At 55.8% G+C, this 16,748-nt stretch overlaps 1 protein-coding gene across 1 annotated transcript in view; it reads left to right on the forward strand.

The window, feature by feature from the left end:
* The window catches only part of VWC2 (von Willebrand factor C domain containing 2), a 46,083-nt gene extending 34,063 nt beyond the window's left edge, over positions 1–12,020 (forward strand). The window contains exon 4 of the mRNA XM_053926849.2: positions 11,869–12,020. Coding sequence (XP_053782824.1) covers positions 11,869–12,020 — 152 coding nt within the window. The remainder of the gene's footprint in view (positions 1–11,868) is intronic.
* Positions 12,021–16,748: the final 4,728 nt, after the last annotated feature.

Genomic DNA, 16,748 nt, shown 5'->3' on the forward strand with positions numbered 1-16,748 from the left:
TGGGACAGCAGACCAGAGGACGTTTCCCCGGGGCCCAGCCTGTTCCGGCCCGGAGCCGTGCTGTCTGCGGCGTGGGCTGAGGAGGCCCCATGGATAGGGGCCTGGAGATAAGCTACCCCGCTTCATGTTCTGGTTTCCCAGTGGGGATGAAAATCCAGTGAAGTGCTAACGAGGAGAAAATAGGGGTCGGAGGGGCTGTTGGCTGGTCAGGGAGGAGCGAGGAGGCGTCTGGGGGTCTCGTCTGAGCCCTGAAGGAAGGAACAGTTCTTTGTGGTCCTCTGTTTCCCAGAACTCAAAAGGGGGTGTTTGGGGGGAGGTGCTTGAGCCTCAGATAAAATTCAGTGTTGTCAAGAGTTGCTCAGGTTTTATTAGCTTCTGGACAGGGAGCCTCCCAGTGGTCACGGTCATTAAGCTCTCCTCAGGCACCGATCAGGTGCCCACGAGATGCTCCACGGACCCCCAGGATTAAGAGTGACAGACCGAAAATGGGGCCAGCCCCAAGGAGACCGTACTCTAAGAGTGTTTCATGGAGACGGACATTTCCAGAATTGCAACCACAGCCCACGCATGTCTCCAGTTGGAAATGCCCCCAGTCCAGGAAACCAGGCGGCCAGACCCAGGGTGGTGATCGGATGTGCTGCACAGGCCGGGCAGTGAGACCTGCGGGCGGGCAGGTGGGCGGGGTTGGGGCAGGAGAGGTGCGTGGGCCAGTGGTGGGGAGGTCAGCCTGAGCAGCGGCATGGACGGGCTGGCTGTTTATTGGGAAGGACGTGGGAGGCACAGCATGGTGGTGGGGGGGAGTGAGCGTTTCGGTTCTGGCTGTGTGACGTTTTACAAACCCACTAAGGGGTCCAAACAACTTTGTCCAGTAGGTGGTGGGAGTCTGGGCTTCAGAGGTAGGGCCAGACCGGAGAGGTGCCTGTGGAAGTGACCTTGGGTTATCAGGCCCAGGGCCAGGGGTAGGCCTTGCATCTCGGGTACAATTATTGGTTGGCTGGCACGTAGGATTTGGGAGTGAGGGGGCTCATTACTTTCCAACACTGTCCTCTCTGATCCTCGAGCTGGGCTGTTCTCTCTGCTGAATGACATTTACAGGCTCTGTGCGCCTTGGGGCAAACGGCAAGGCTGACCTGGCGCGGATGATTGGTGTGTTCCAGGGGCCTCCGTCCTCTCTCCCCAGGGGCCAATTCACTTCCAGGAGGGACTCTGTGGGAATAAGACCATCCAATTACATGGCGCGTGGGTCTGGGCAGAGCGCATTCATCACGCGCCAAGGATCCCAGGCTGGAAGGAGTCAGCTCTGGGAGTGAGGCTCCCATTCTGTCGATACATAGCCGGGCAACAGGGTCAGGGGAAAGTCGAGTGTCCCATCGATCTGCCAGCCCCACGAGGTGGCAGTGTCTGCCCTACATACTGAAGTGTTCCCGGGAAAGACAGATGGAGCCGAGGCTCCCGCACCCCTCCTGCTGCAAATGCAAAACGCTGGGTAAATTACATACAGTTTATTTCGTTTTTGAACAACCTACACAGAGTAGGCAAAGTCCCTCAGGTTCTAGAAGTGAAGAGAGAAGTCAGAACCAGAGCACTATGGGACAGTTAGAGCCACGGTGGCTCTGGGCGTGTGGGGCTGGCGCTGTGACCCCACGTGGGGACAGAAGTTTGGCCGGCGGCGTGAGCATCTGTGCACCTGGAGCAGGTCCACCGAATCCGGTGTTTGGTCCGGACTGTGCATGCTGATGCAGGGTGGGGGTGGGCAGAGACGCTTAAGCCTGTGACGCGCGTGGGATCAGGGTGCAGTTTTTCCACAAGCACGGCGGGAGTGGAGCATGAAAAACAGTTGGAAATGGTCAGTGAACAGCCATGCTGGACACTTGACCAGTCCTCTGTGGACCCCTGCGGTGGGGGAGTGCCCAGTGTGGACACAGCTGGACTCCGGCTCTGGCTGAGGGGCAGGTGCATCTAGAGGGAGGACAGGTGGAGCACACAGGGGCTGCGGGAGGTGAACGGTGGGGACAGGAAGTGGACAGACTGCGGGGAAATGGAAAAGGACAGATAAGCGCTAATGCGCTATTACAGACGACGGTTTGGCTAGTTGGCTGGGACCAGGCAGTGAGAAGCGGCGCTGTCACCAGCAGAGACTCAGCAGAGCCTCCTGGGAGCTGGGGGGCCCTGGGGGGCCCTGGGGACAGACTGGTGTAGGGGAGCGGGAGGGAGGCGCGGGCCAGTCTCCCAGGACAGGGTTCCAGAAGCCCTTGGTGCTGGGTGGGAGGGCACACCCACACATTCAGTCTGCAGACGTCTGGGGGAAGGAGGCCAACGCACTGAGTAGGGGCATTTCCACACGTCAGGAACAGAGGGGCCCGGAAAACACGGCACTGTGCTGCCGGCAAAAATAATAATAAAAATAATAATAAAAATCTCCCCAAGATAGGGCACAAAACAAGGGGAAAAGATACAGTGAAGCGATATTTAGAAGGAAAAAAGACCTGAGGGCTAGCAATAATTATAATTGAAATTCTATAAAATTGAGAAAAATAACACAGTGAATTATTCTGTGCAAGAAACATTGAAACCTAAGTGAAATAAATGTTTCTTGAGAAATATAAATTTCCAAAATTGACTCAAGAAAAAAGTAAAAATCTTAATAGATTTAGTGTTTTTAAAATCTCACAAAAACAGGTCCAGATTGTTTCACAGGTAGGTTTTGTCAAATTTCAAGAAACAGGTGCCTCTTGCATGTTTTTGAATAAAGGCTATCATTTTCCCAAATCTTTATCGGCCAGACGAAAAAAAAAACCTTGCAAAAAGACAGTGTCTGTAACTTAGTCTTACACGCCTGAATAAAACAGTTACCACATAAAATGCCATCAAGCAAAGCCATGGACACGGACCACACACGCGTCGCGAGGAGACCACTGACCCGTGACGTCAGATGGGCCAGGCCATCGGTCACACCGACCTATTAAAGAAGAAAGTGTGTGATTTCCCCAAATGTTCCAAAGACATAGTTGACAAAATTCCATCCCCATGCATGACCAGAAGGTAAAAAAATCATCATAAATAAGAAGAAATGCCAAGTTTGAGGAGCTGAGTGGGTTATGAAAACAAACAAAACCTGAAGCAAATCCACTTAAAGGAGACGTGTGCTGTGTATTCTCTTCAAGAAAAAGAAAAGAATAACCACTCGGAGCAATTTGTAAATTCAACACTTTGTTAAATCCCAATGAACACGAGACAAGTAGTAAATAGGGAAGCAACACGAAGTTGAAGACGGAGGAAGAAAGTTTTTTCCCGGAAGGGGGGTGTAGAAAACCCAGCATCTACAGATTAACCAGGGAGCTCACTAAAGGGACGCACAGCGACCGTCCGCATTCCTGCGCGCCAGGCACCGCTAGTTAGAAGATGTGATACAACGGGCTCGTCAATTATTCATGGGCAGCGGAAGGACAGGGACAAACCGCTGTGGACGCTCTGTCTTAGAAAGTTATTCGTATTTCAATTCTTTGGTACATATTTATTTTAATTTGCTATAATGACCATTATTTTTTAAACAGAAGGAACAACAAAACTAAGCCTTCACAATGGCGTCACGACTGAATTCCTAACGTAAGAAGTTGATGATGGTGTGAATTGCTTCCGAAGAACATACAGCTGCCCAGTTGTCCATTCCTGGCTGTTAAGCGGTGGCTCGTGGACGACAGTGACCAGGAGTTGGAGGGAGGGGCCGTGCTAGGTCATGTGTTTTTGTTCTGAGTTTAACCAGGAACAGGGACGCTGTTCCCCCGTTGACCCAATATGGCATCAAGCCATCAAACTCCACTTGGATAGAATACTGTATCCAGGTAAACTCAGGGATTGTGTTTACATCTGTACAACCAACCTGGCCAGAAAGGATCGAAGAAAAACAAATTAAGACGTAAATGTGTGGGTTGATGGCTTTTGTTAGTATTTTCACACGGGATGTTGCTGTCCATGGCTTTTATGCAAACCCTTTACTTCAGGGTCTGTAGAACTCCTGTGGAACTTCCTGGGGTCCGGCAAAACCGTTCAGAATTTTGAGACACAAAAGGCATGTGTGTGCACATGCTCCGAGAAGAACCCAGCCCGTGTGTCTGTACACGGGACGTGACCTTCTCAGGGAGAATTCAGCCCACGGGTTCACACCGCCTCTGTTCTGCCCCTTGAAGAAAATTTCAAAAGACACGAGAATGGGGCACAATTTGTTGCTAAAGAATATGGTGAATAACTTCTTGGAATTTTAGTTTTTGAACCCTAAGTCTTTTGCTTCGTGTGACATTAAAAGTTGGCTTTACAGGTAACAGGTGGCAACTGTTGAAGTGAACTGAGAAACTGAACAAAACTGACCCAGTTCTTCCCAAACGTCTTTATTAAACGCATTCCGCAGAGATGGGAGGACTTGAAGTTAGGAACTTCTGCCGCGATCTTCGGGGTGGGGGCCATGGATATACCCGGGGCTCCGTGAGACCCAGGGGGCCCGGCACACTGCCGTGGGTAATCAAACTTAATTAAATGTGGACATTTTTGGATTAATTGCCAGAAATGTGTCTATCTTTTGCGAAAACTGTTATTCAATGCCAGGAAACAATTGCAATGAGTAACCTCGACTGTGTGTTCTCCGCGCCGGGAGAGAACACAGTGTCCCCAGGATGGGTGAGGGGCTTAGGGCCCCTCTTACCAGCTAAAAAGGAAGAATGACCCTTCCCCTGAAGTGCGGGGCATGGGGGTGGGGGCGGACAGTCCCGGATGAGGCTCCAGCCTGCCCGGCCGGAGCTGGACTCTCGTTCGGGAAGCCGCTGGTGTCCTGGGGGTTGGCTGCAGATCAAAGTCCACAAGCGTGCAAGTGTGCAAAAGGAGTCGCCCCCACTGCACCCCACGTCGCTTCTGAAAGACTTGACAGGCTCGCGCAAGCCTGGAGACGACGGAGACACTGAAGACTTACACGTGAAGCAGTCTGAGAGGACAGAGAAGGAATATAAACCCAGCAGCGAGGTTATGACCCCGGAGGTCACATCCACTTAGCGGACATGAGATGCAAATTTTGTTTTGCATTTCCTAGTAGCCAAGGGGAGAAATCTCATCCCTTCCACGATCCATGGTGCTAATAAGCAAAGAAAGTGTGTTCCTTAGAAGGAGCCTAGTTACTTCCTTTTCTGAGGCACGAGTGAGATGGTCCCTGCAGTCCTAACGACATAACACAATAAAGTCATCTTTGAAAGCCTTACACGGGTTACAAGCACCGAGCTCCTACCCACGCAGATGGGCTAGGGCCCCTCACAGCTCCCAGGCAGCCATCCAAGGAGATGTCAGAGCGCTCCCCTTCACGAAAGCAAGTCCAAACGCCCACGTGCTAAATGCACGGCAGCTAGGGGGCGCCAGGCCAGAGACCCTGAGGACGCCCCCCAGTCCTCCCACGTGATCTGGGAGGCGGGGCCAGAGGAAGGACATGCGGGGAGGCGGGCGGGGGTGGCTTCCATCACCAGGGGCGTTCACAGCAGGCCAGGCACAGGGCTGCCGCCAGAAATGGAGCCACCGGCACCCTGCCCTTGGGCCCCCAGCCTCCAGAACCGCGAGGAACATATCTGTCCTCCCAACCTCTCAGGCAGTGGCATTTTGCACGTGCGAGTCACCCCTGGCGAGGCTGAGTTTTCCTGCGAGCAGAATTGAGCGCCAGCTCACAGTGAGCAGATACCCTGGGGAGATGCAGCGAGTGCGCAGGCGGCTGGTGGCGCCCCGTGGTTCCCCGCCCCCCGTGACGTCACGGCCACCCTCCCGGCAGGCGGGCGCTTTGCTATGTGGGTTTGTGATTTTAGGAGTGGCGGGGTCCACAGGTTCGGAGCCATTGAAAAGGCAGCGCGTCCTGCTCACCGTTCCCAGGGGAGGGGCCACTGCAGAAGCGGCAGGGTCAGCAGGCAGCGGAGGGGCAGGACACGGACACGAGGCTCCTGTGTGGCCCCTGTGGGGAGGCGCAGGCCAGGCAGGGCGAGCCCGCTCAGTGCGGCAGGTGGGAATCACGTCGGTGGGACCTGGGGCACAGGGGCTGTCCCTGCTTTGCGGCCGTGCTGCTCGGGGATTGCATGTCTCTGCCGCGGTCGCCTTCCCCCAGAACCTGGTCCAGCACAGCTGCTGGGACCTGGGCCTCTCCCCAGGGGACCCTAACTGGACCCTCCTCCACCTGGACTCCCGTGGGAGCAAATGTGGGCACAATCTGGACGGCAGCGCCCCCTGTGGGCGGCATCCTTGAACCGCATGCTCAGGCTGGAACCACCCTCTGCCGATCCTGACCTGCTGGTGGCTTGGGGGACCCAAGGGCAGGCCCAGAGAGGTGGGCACCCCGGTGCAGTGCCCAGCGGGGGTGCAGGGTCTGCCGAGACACCCACCTGAGCTAACGGTGGGCTTCTCTAGGCCCCATTACACGGATGCAGCCTTTAGGACGGCATGGGAGCCGGGAGAGCAGAAGCAAGAGCCAGTGCAAAGCCTGGAAGCTTCCCTCCCCCATTGCTCCTTCCCTGGCCTCTGTCTTGCTTGGTTGCTCCGGTTTGCTGCAGACCCTCGACAGTTCCCACAGGGCGCACAGCCGGCGCCTGTCAGCTCCCGCCTGTTCTCCGCGGCTCCGAGGGAGGTGGGGAGCTTGGTGCTGTCGCCTCCGCTGTTTGGTTGACACATTATATTTATTTTTTCAGGTCTTACTTTTTGTTGTAAAAAACTGTAGAAACTACTTCTCAAGTCCTGCTTCCTAACGGAAATCGGTCGTGTGGCAGTGTCGTTGACTTTGTGTGTTGATTTGACGGGAATGCGAAGTTCAGGCAGAGGGTAGTGATTCATCAGCGCTTCCCTCCCATCCCCTGGACCAGCTACCTAGGCATCCAGCTCCGGGTTTTCCCAGCAGATAAGTGAGGCCACGTGGGCACTGTAGCAGCAAGCCTTCGCCTCAGGCAACCCCTGCAAAGCTGGTGGCTTAACCTGAGAATTCCTTCACTTAGCTCACGATCCTGTAAGCGGAGGCTGCAGCACTCGCCCCGCCTCCTCGGGTGGGCTAGCCCAGGGTTCTTCACACGGTGGGCTCTGGGCTCTGAAAAGCAAGGAGAGCCGGCGGCCCTTGACAGGCACAGGTTTTCCAAATCTGTCTGTGTCACTCGCTGCTGTTCCACGGTCCAGAGCCACTCACAGGTCAAGCTGAGTCCGACTGGAGGGAGACCGACCACCTGGTTCGGGGGTGTGTGCAGGGGCCAGGCCTGGTGGCAAGGATCCCTTACCTCCGACATGCAGCGCGCACCCCTGCACCCCAGCTCCCCACGGTTCTTGCCCAGCACCACCCAGTCTCCCGACCCAGGCGCCCTGTGACTGTGGGCTGCACTCCATGGCGCTGTGGGGGACTGCGCCCTCCGGGTCTCAGCAACCCTTTCGTGCAGCTGAAACTCTGCGAGGCACCCTGACATTTTCTTAGCTCTTGACAAAAGACCCTACAGCTGTACCTGGAGTTGAGGTTCTTTCTCCCTGGGCCACTTCTCCCTTTGAGGGCCATCTTCCCGTCGGTGACGATGGAAACAGGGAATAGTTCTAGTTTTCAACCCAGAAAGTCTGGCTCCTCCACATGCCCTCTGAAGTCTGCTAATAGGCTGAAGAGTTCCTTCTTTGGCTCTTCTCTCTTCCACCACTAACACCCGGCCACGCAGCCGGAAGACCGACTCTTAACCAGGCCCTGCGGTGAACCGGGCACAGCTCTGGCTTCCGAGTTACTCCAGTTGCCGGGCATTTCACGATCGACCGGGCTCTGCTCATTCTCTGTCCTGCCCCGACCAGCAGGTTCCTCACTCCTGCCCCCACCCCTGCCCCAACGCCCGTCAGGGGTCGGGAGAAGGAGCAAAGCCTTGTTCTGTCTGAGGATGGAGAGATCCGGAAGCCCATCTGCGTCCCCTTATTGCTAAGAGACTCCTGATTGCCTCTAGAAGCAGACACACAGGTGGCCCGTGGAGTTTGAACGGCCACACCCAACGTTCCCCTGGGTCTGTGAGGCGGTCTCTCCAGCGTCCCGAGCGCACAGGGGGGCATGTGAGGAAAGCCTTCCATTAAGTCAACTTCCTGGCAGGAGGTTCAGACTTTGCCCACATCCTTTAACAATTCCACCGGGAAATGGCATTGACCGAGATGTCGCTGAAATAAATGCTGAAAGGTGTGTCACTCCTAAAGATTGCTGGAAAGGAAGACGTGAAAGCCTGTGTTCTCCTGAATTCATTTCGTGTCCGAATTTGGTACCAGTCCAGACAGCAGCTACCACGGAGCAAAGGAACAGGGGTGGGGGTGTCAGGCAACAGGGTGGGGGGAGCTGCAGAGCACTGTCAGGGAGCGATGCACCAGGCTCAGAGAACGTGCCCTGTGCTGGCATGTTCCACCTGTCTTCAAAATGAACAATCAAAGGGACCACTGAAGACCCCATGGAGGGGCTGGGTGCTGTGCCCAAGGGGGCAAGCCTGGGCACCTCGGTCTTCGAGCTCTGGACCCCGCAAACCTGGCTGGTGGTCCCAGGGCCCACTGTCTGTCCCCCAGAGATGGAGGGAATGGGGCTGTTACCAAGCAGATTCAGGCCGCCCACTGACTGCAGCCACATGGACTTGATTTAAGCAAAAGTACACCAAAAATGAGAAAGAATTAATTCACTTTCCTTCATACCCCTGAACCTCTGCTCGCATATCTGTAGAGCGGATCACAGGTCTCACAGAGTCCTAAAAATAGGGAGAGGGACGCAAATGCTCCTTTAAGGCCACACACTCCTACCTAAGGACACGATAGTTCTCCAGGGGTGTTCGCGGATATGCTTTTTGGAGAACTCATTTTACTCGGTGCTTCGGTGAAACACGTCTTTGGAAAAACCATCCCGTGTTTGCCGAGGGCAAGTCCAGAACTGGAGCCAGGGGGAGAAGTTTTTTGTTTCCTGTTTTTCTTCCCCATAAGCTTTGACATTTTATCCTATTTTAAGATGCCCCTCCCTCCTCCCTTTTCTGACAGGCTTATCTACATTCAGTCATTACCTGTCAAGACAGTTTTATTTGGCATGAATAAATATGGCATAATTAGCTTGAAGACGATCCTCTTAATTACAGGTGTGGGGTTGCTTTACTTGCTCAGCCTTCACAGCCAGGGAGCCTGAGCGACCTGCCAAGTCGACTTCAAACACAACGTGTGTGCTCACCCTTCGATGCCTCTGCCGCTCGGCTCAGGGCGGCCCTGCCCCATTCCTCCTGACAGGTCTGCAGGGTTCAAACGCACTCAGCCGCATTTACTCCCGAGGATGCTGAGCGGCTTCAGAGCTTTCTCCTGGAACAGCCGCTTCCGCAGAATTAGAGGTGGGGCCGAAGGAGCTGGGGAGCAGGGAGCCCTGCCAGCACCCTGCACGTGGCTGTGCCTTCAAACAGCGAGCAGGGTGCCCCGCCGGAAGCCACGGGGCCTCTCTGGCTCTGAGGCCACCCTCCTGGGCACCGTTTCCATGGTCAGAGCCCAGCGTCTGGGTGGATGGGGACCGTCCTGTTAGTGGGGCAGCACAGAGAGCCGCGGGTGGGGCTCAGCATCGGTTTTTACCCGGGAGAGTTCCCATGTTTTCGGCATCAGCTGCGAGCCTTTGTTGTGTTGTTGTTGTTATTTTGAAACAAAAAACGGTTTCCACAGGTGCTTTCGTCCTTCCCCCGCCCCCTTCCCTAAGCACGAGCCCCAATCTGCCCCCCCCAACACGAGCATTGTACCGTTGTGGGGTTCAGTGTCCTGCAGCGTTTAGGTAGGTTTTCCTGCTCTCTTGATTTCTTTTCCACAACGGAGGACGTTTTATTTAATGTTTCCTTTCCATTAAGAGAAAATGGTGGCACCATCTGGGGGCCTCAGGTGTGACAATGGTCCAACAAAGGGGGACACCCCAGGACGTAGGACACAGAGCCGTGACAGGTGAGGAAACAAGGAGGTGGCTGCAGGATTTGTGGCCTGGACAGAATCCTGGAGTCACTCAGGGACGTCTTTGCAGGTGCTTCTTGCTGCCCCAAACGCGGGCACTTTGCTCCTCCAGGTCCCACACTTGGCTTTCAGCAGTAGCCGCTACACACTTGTTGGAATAGAAACTGTGTTGCAAATAAACGAGCAGCTCGATGAACGTGATTCTGAAATACGCTACTTCAGCGTTCAGGAAGCCTGGGCTGGTCTCTGCGGCATTGACTGCCGGCCCGCATGCTGCCCCTCGAGGCCGCAGTGTTGGAATACGGGCGCCACCTGGTGAGGTCGGTCACACCGGAAATGTCCAGGAGACAGATGCCCGCTTCCCGGACGCCTCTTGTCTGACCCAGGCCGGTCCCTCGGGGCAGCTCTGTCTCGATTCCCCACCTGTGTTGAGGGAATCTGAACAAAGGCCTCCCCGAGGTCTAAAATTCTCCAGTTCGAGCACTCTCGGCCTCAGTGCCCCCCTTGCGGCTGCCCCACCCCCTGCCACCGCTCCAGATGAACAAAGACAACACAGAAATCTGGTCGGTAGCAGGAGATTCTCCTCCCAATAATTGCAGGTCGTGTGTCAATGGCTAATATAATCAGTAGTTCTGTAATCCAGTTAGTAAAAACCGAAACCCACAGTTGATGTCACCATGACAGGTGAGCAGGGTGCAGTTGTCAGGAAGCATTTTGGGGGTCAGGTGCTGGGCCAGGTGGAGGTGGGGAGGTGACACACATACTCGCCTGGTGAATTGGCCTGTGCTGCCCCCTAGTGTCGCCTCTGGGCTCTGCACACACTGGGCAAAGGGGTCGGCCACACTTTCTACTCATGTTTTATTGCTTCATTTTCCAACACTGCTCTGTGGCATAGAAATGTCCACAAGGTATTAGTGACCGTGTGTGAGGGGAGACCTCCTTGGTCAAGGGAAGGTCACTGCCACGAGGTTCTCAGGAGCATTATCACAGACCTGACAAGCAGAGGAAGGGTCTGCCCAGGTGCCAAGCCAGGGCCGTATTTCGTCCACAGCGGGGACGGGTGCTTGCGTGTTGGAGGGAGGTTCACGGGCAGGGCCGAGGTTCACACCTGAATCGGGTGCGTGGGCCACTGTGAAACTGTTTCAACTCCTTGGAAGTCTGTGTGACCCTGGAGTCCTTGTGTCCTTGACCTTGACCTCAGGTCACGTGTGGGGGTGGCGCCTGGGCTGGTTGAGAAGCTGACAGTTGCTGCTGACCAAGGATCTTGGGAGTCCCCAGGACAGGTGGGGAAGACGCAACCCTGGTGCATACCAGGGGGTGCTCCTCAGAGCCTGGCCCCCAGAGTGGGGGCGGCCGCGCCCAGGAATTTGTTTCCAGAGTGAATTTACTGACCGGCAGCCAGAAGCTCTGGGGGAGAATGTGTGGCTTTTTGCCAGGGGCCCCACAGGGGGCTGTCCTGAGTCGGCCAAGCCGTGCCAGGAGCGGTGGGCGGGACACAGGTTATAGGTTATTTCCAGCAGCTGGCTTAAACTCCCACTCCAAAAAGCCGCGGGAGGAACAAGACTGGCTCTTTGAAAGTCACGGCTGTGTTTCTCTCTCTGATTATTTAGAATTAATTAACTCAAGTGGTTGCAGATTTGGCCTATGGGTAAGGCCCCCAAGTGGGATAATCTTCAGTGAAAATAACGGTGGTGTCCGGTGTTACCAAACTTTAAGTACTGTTGGTCCTGTTTCAGAAAAAGGGGGCAAGTGTGCGGGAGCTCCGCGTTACTCACTTGATAACTTCCCCACTGCCCTCCGAAAGAGAGTGTGTGGAACACGGGCTGTCAGGCTAACCACGAATGCAACGTGTGACACGTGTGCGTGCTCACACGCCGTGAAACACGTCTCAAACACGTCTCTGCCTTGCAGGTCCCAACTGCTTCGCCGAGACGGCCGTCATCCCGGCCGGGAGGGAGGTGAAGACGGACGAGTGCACCATCTGCCACTGCACCTACGAGGAGGGCACGTGGCGCATCGAGAGGCAGGCCACCTGCACGCGGCACGAGTGCCGGCAGATGTAGCCCCGGGCGCGCCGGCCCCTGCGGCGGATGCGCGGGCTGGCTCGGGAGCGCCCCGGCGCGGAGAAGACTGTGGAAGGGACAGCGGAAAACTGCCTGCACTCTTGCTTTTCTCGGTCACAGTCACCGCAAGACGAGGAAGTGCGCGCATTTCCAAGCACCGCCGGGAACTGGGGGCATGAGGCCCCGCGCTGAACAAACATACTGGTCCCGCAGTGAGTACGCGCAGCGCGCTGTGGCCCCGCTGCCGGAGCCCGCACGCGTGTGTTCTAGAGATGCCGATTAAAGGTGCCGTGCTGCCAACCGTCCCGCCGTGGGCCTCGAGTCTTTTCCCGCTGCGCCCCCGTCAGGTGTCACTGGTGTAGCCGGCTCCCTCCGCACCGCGGTGCGGTGCGCCCGTTGAAATAACGGGGCAGTGAAATAATGGGGCCGATTGCTCCTGAAATTCTGCCCCGTTCCCTTCCCTGCACAGCTGGGTCTAGTGTCTCTCCTGGGAAGATCCATGTAAACCCGCTGTCCCCTGGGACCACTTCCTGCTATGGTCACCGCCCTGCTCCGTGCGTGGCCAGTGCAGCTGCGAGATAAGGAAGGGGCACTTTTTCTGTCCCTCCGACGCCCCCATGTTGGATGGACACACATGTGTTTGGTTTTCTCTGGCGTTACTGTCGCCCCTTACCGTGACTTTACATTGTCCCCAGACTGAGGGCCAGGCGGGCTGGACGGAGTGCATCCTGGGGCCATCAGGCTGGCACGGCAGTGAAAATGGGGCCCCCCGGCCTGTCTCGGGGGGAATTAAGGCAAATGAGCGCCCCAGCGAGTCTGTCCCTCCACCTGAATGTGTCACAGGAGCCCCAGATCTCCCCTCAGGGGACTCTCGCGTCTCCTGGGCATGACCGTCCGCCCCGCGGGACGGGCACCTGTGTCAGGTGCATCTCCACAGCAGGGGGACAGAGCAGTTTTTCCGTCCAACGGGTTCAGACAAACAATGCGGATGGCCGCCTGCCCACTACACCCATCCCGTCATTGCGGTCACTCGTTCCAAACCAACTTCACCTCTCTGCATCCGGGCGGGGGAGGAAGGAAGCCACTCCAAGGCCCTCGGGTCTGATCCATGAGTAGTAGGGGCCGTTTCTGCCTTTGTCGGTCCCGCCGGCCCTCCGCACATGGATAGAAAAGGGGGTCAGAGCCTGCACAGGTGCAGGGGAGGGCGGGACAAAAGCCACTGCTCGAAGCCTGTGCAGCACAAACACAGGGTTCGCCCCACATCTGGACGGAGCACCTGCTGAGGGTGAATGACTGTGACGACAGGAAAGGGAGTGGAGCCGGGCTTCCCACCTGCGGGGCTCTGGGCGCCGGACACGCCACGGGTAAGAAATTACAGCGGGCGGGAACTTGCACTGGGGTGGGAGCTCTGCTGGAGGGGAGCCAAGTCACCTTCGAATGGCTTCCCGAGAGGAGCGGAGACTACAAAGATCGCTCGGTGTAGGAGCGAGCACCCAGGCACTGGAGGGTGACCGCTGGTCAGGAAGAGTGGACTCCTTGTCATTGCTGAAGCGCTGAACCACGTGGACATTAATAAAAGTAAACCCACCACCAGCTGGCCCCCCGGGAAAAGCGCATGGGCTCCTGTTTAATTTTTGTCTGGTTTCCCAAGAGCAGCGTGGGCCCAGGGAGGTCCAGGGACATAGGCTTTCATGAGGAGACTCGGGGGAAGTGCTAGCCGGTGCCTCTCAGGGTGCTCGGCTTTCCCAGCTCACTCTGGGGTGACAGCCGCCGCGCCCGGTTCCCTCAGGGCACACATTCTTGGCGACAAGCTCCTGTAAAGGGATGACTTTCACTGGCCCAGCCCCCGGGGGCAGGGGGTCGTTCGCACCTCTGACAGCACAGACGCCTGTGATGCTGCCCAAGGTACCAGACGGACATGGAGTCACGGCGTCTGGCTTCCGTGGGGAAGCTGCACTGGAAGGTTCGCGCTTGTGACATTTACGAATCGTAGGCAGTTTTCTACAGACTGAGACCAGCGATAGGCGTTTGGTGAGTTCTTCGGCGGAAGTCAGTCTGTACGAGTTCACCAGACACCATCCGCTTCGTCTGCCGAGTGCAGCAGTGAACCACTCTCCCACCCCCGCTTTTCCCGCTCGCCTGCCGGGAGAGGAGAGGGAGGACGCTGAGACACAGGGATGCCCACGGTGCTGTCAGGCAGCAAGGTGGAGGAGCGCGCTGGCTGGACGGACGGGCCTGGGCCCCGCAGACAGTGGTGGGAGGAAGAAGGCCCAGGACGCAGCCCCTGTCTCTGGCATGGACCTGACCCCGCAGCCACAGACCCATGTCACTGGAAGCAGAGGTGGAAGCACGCTTGTGACATGGGCATCGTCCATTTCCACAGCGGACATGGGCCATCTCTTTGCTAAGGCACGTGGCAGCGAAGACTTTGGCCACTGGAGGCCCGGTTCTGGTCGCAGTACGAAGTCACCGAGCACTGGTCACCCCCGCCTCCCACTCAGCCTGCTCGTCAGCAAAGCGGGGATCACAGGAGTCACGGATTACAAGGCGGAGACTGGGACAGACAGGAAGTGCAGAGCGCAGAGCCGAGTGGAAGCGCTTGTTCCTGAAGTCGCGAAGTGCTCGAGAACACGGAGACTAGAGCATTTGAAGATTCCAGTAAGTCCAAGCGAATGTCTGAATTTAGGGCTCGCTTTGTGTCCTACTTTACGCTTCTCATATGTTTACATTTAAAATGTGTGATTATACGAGTATCACGTCTTCGTGTTTATCCCACTTATGTAATAGCTGCCAGGAAGACCGTTTTTGTAATACCTTGGTTTCGCGTGGAGCTGAATCTGCACAGAGGCCCACTTGCCCGTGTGTTGGGCGGGTGTTTGCGCCGAACTGATTTATTACACAAACCAGTCATTGACCCGGGTTTAGCACTTCCTCATGGAAGTTACACTTCAGAGAATACTTCTGAGACATTTTCCCCGTTTAAAGTCAAATAAACAAGAACAGTGAAATGTGTCATTAAATAATACCCAAAATGCTTAACGTACTTGGAGGTTTTTAAGTGTAGCCCTTGAGGTTTATTCGAAGGCGTGTTCTCACTTTCGCTCCTGCGATTTAAGCAAAGGACCCGCACTACAGACACCGCAGTGGCGTCTGCAACGTAACCGCGCCCCGCAGCACAGACGGCGATACGCAAGGTCTCCGTCCTCATGAAAGTCACGCGGTGCTCGTTGACCCCGGGACTAGAAATGCGGAGTTACAGCAGGAAAGCGCTGAAGTTCAGATTCTCTTTGCGGGCTCTTGCCGCAGTGCCCTCCGCTGCGGCGTGGAGAAAGGCTTCTTTATGACTAATTAAAAAGCAAAAGTCTTCTTTTGAAAGCTGAACCAGCACCTGTGGGGCGTCACCCCACCAGCAGTGAAGAAGGGACAGCAGCTCTGAAGGCTCGCTGTTGCCCGCGGAGGACCTTCGCCCAGGCTGCTGCTGTCCCCGAGCAGGACACGGACGCCATTCCAGAAGGATCGCAGCACCCAGGACGACGTTCGGAACCCTGCTTGGGCTTGGAATCACATCACCAAGCAGTGTGGGAGTGGCATCCGGAAGAAGACACTCAAGAGGTCTGCCCGAGACGAGAGGATTTGCCGAGGGTGAGAGCTGGCAAAAACCAACAGGGCTGGTCGAGTTGGGAAGCAGCTTCCCCTGGGTGTGGCCGCGGGGCACCGAGGAGCTCCTGCAGGGGGCTCCTGAGGGGCTGACCAATGAGGGGGGTTATTGGAACTGGGACAGGAACGCAGAGCTGAAGAAGAGGCAAGAGCAAAGGAGAATGCACGGAGGAAGAAGAAGAACCTCAAGAAAATTCAGTGAAGGGCTTAGCAGAAGCATTTGCAGAATTCAGCAAGGACGTGCATATTTTCCATTTACACATGTTTATGTCTGAAGAAAGGAAATCTAAAGAGAAATTTCCAGGAGGGTGTAAAGTGGATACAAATATAAATACAATGATAATTAGAAAATTGAGAAACCATGGGTTTTGTAAGGTACTGGGATACTTTCCTGGCACTTAAATCTTCAGAACTGTCTGTGGTGTTGCGTGCTCCCGCACGGGGCTGCGGCTCGAGAGAAGGACGAGGCGGGTGGCCTGGGCCTGTCCCGTAAGGCGCTCGGTGTGGAAGGGCAGTGGGGTGGGGATGATGGGGCCTCTCCCCGTCCGCCCGGTGACCGTCGACATGCTCGTGCAGGTGTGCACAGCGACTACTCCCTCCCGAAAGGAACGCCAGGGCTTCCAGACTGCCACACGGAGCTGCGTAACCCCCGCGGTGCTGCCGGGGCCGGCCTGACGCTAAAGTGGCTGAGAATGGCAGCAGTCAAACCGGCCGTCCTTTTAAAAGTGACTTTGAATTGTGGAAGGTCAAACAACAAGGTGCACAATCCCATAAAGTTAAGTCAGAGGACTGCAATAAACTGAAAATGAACCGAATGTGGACGAATGTGGCAGCCTGAGGAAGAGTCCACATGCCGTGCTGAGAGCATGGGCTGTTTCTGAAAAATCCCAGAAAACCTCTTGGGCTTAAGTCGATACAGGTTTTTGCAACTATTTTTGAAAAGCAATGACTGAGGAAATGTTTTGGGGCACATACAGGTCAAGCATTAATGGACACAGGGTACTGGGTGTACCATTCATAAAACACTTAGACATACAGCGATTCAACTAAAATCATGACACCATTTCTTTA

This window comes from Desmodus rotundus, chromosome 6, assembly GCF_022682495.2.
Source record: "Desmodus rotundus isolate HL8 chromosome 6, HLdesRot8A.1, whole genome shotgun sequence".
Taxonomy (NCBI): Eukaryota; Metazoa; Chordata; class Mammalia; order Chiroptera; family Phyllostomidae; genus Desmodus; species Desmodus rotundus.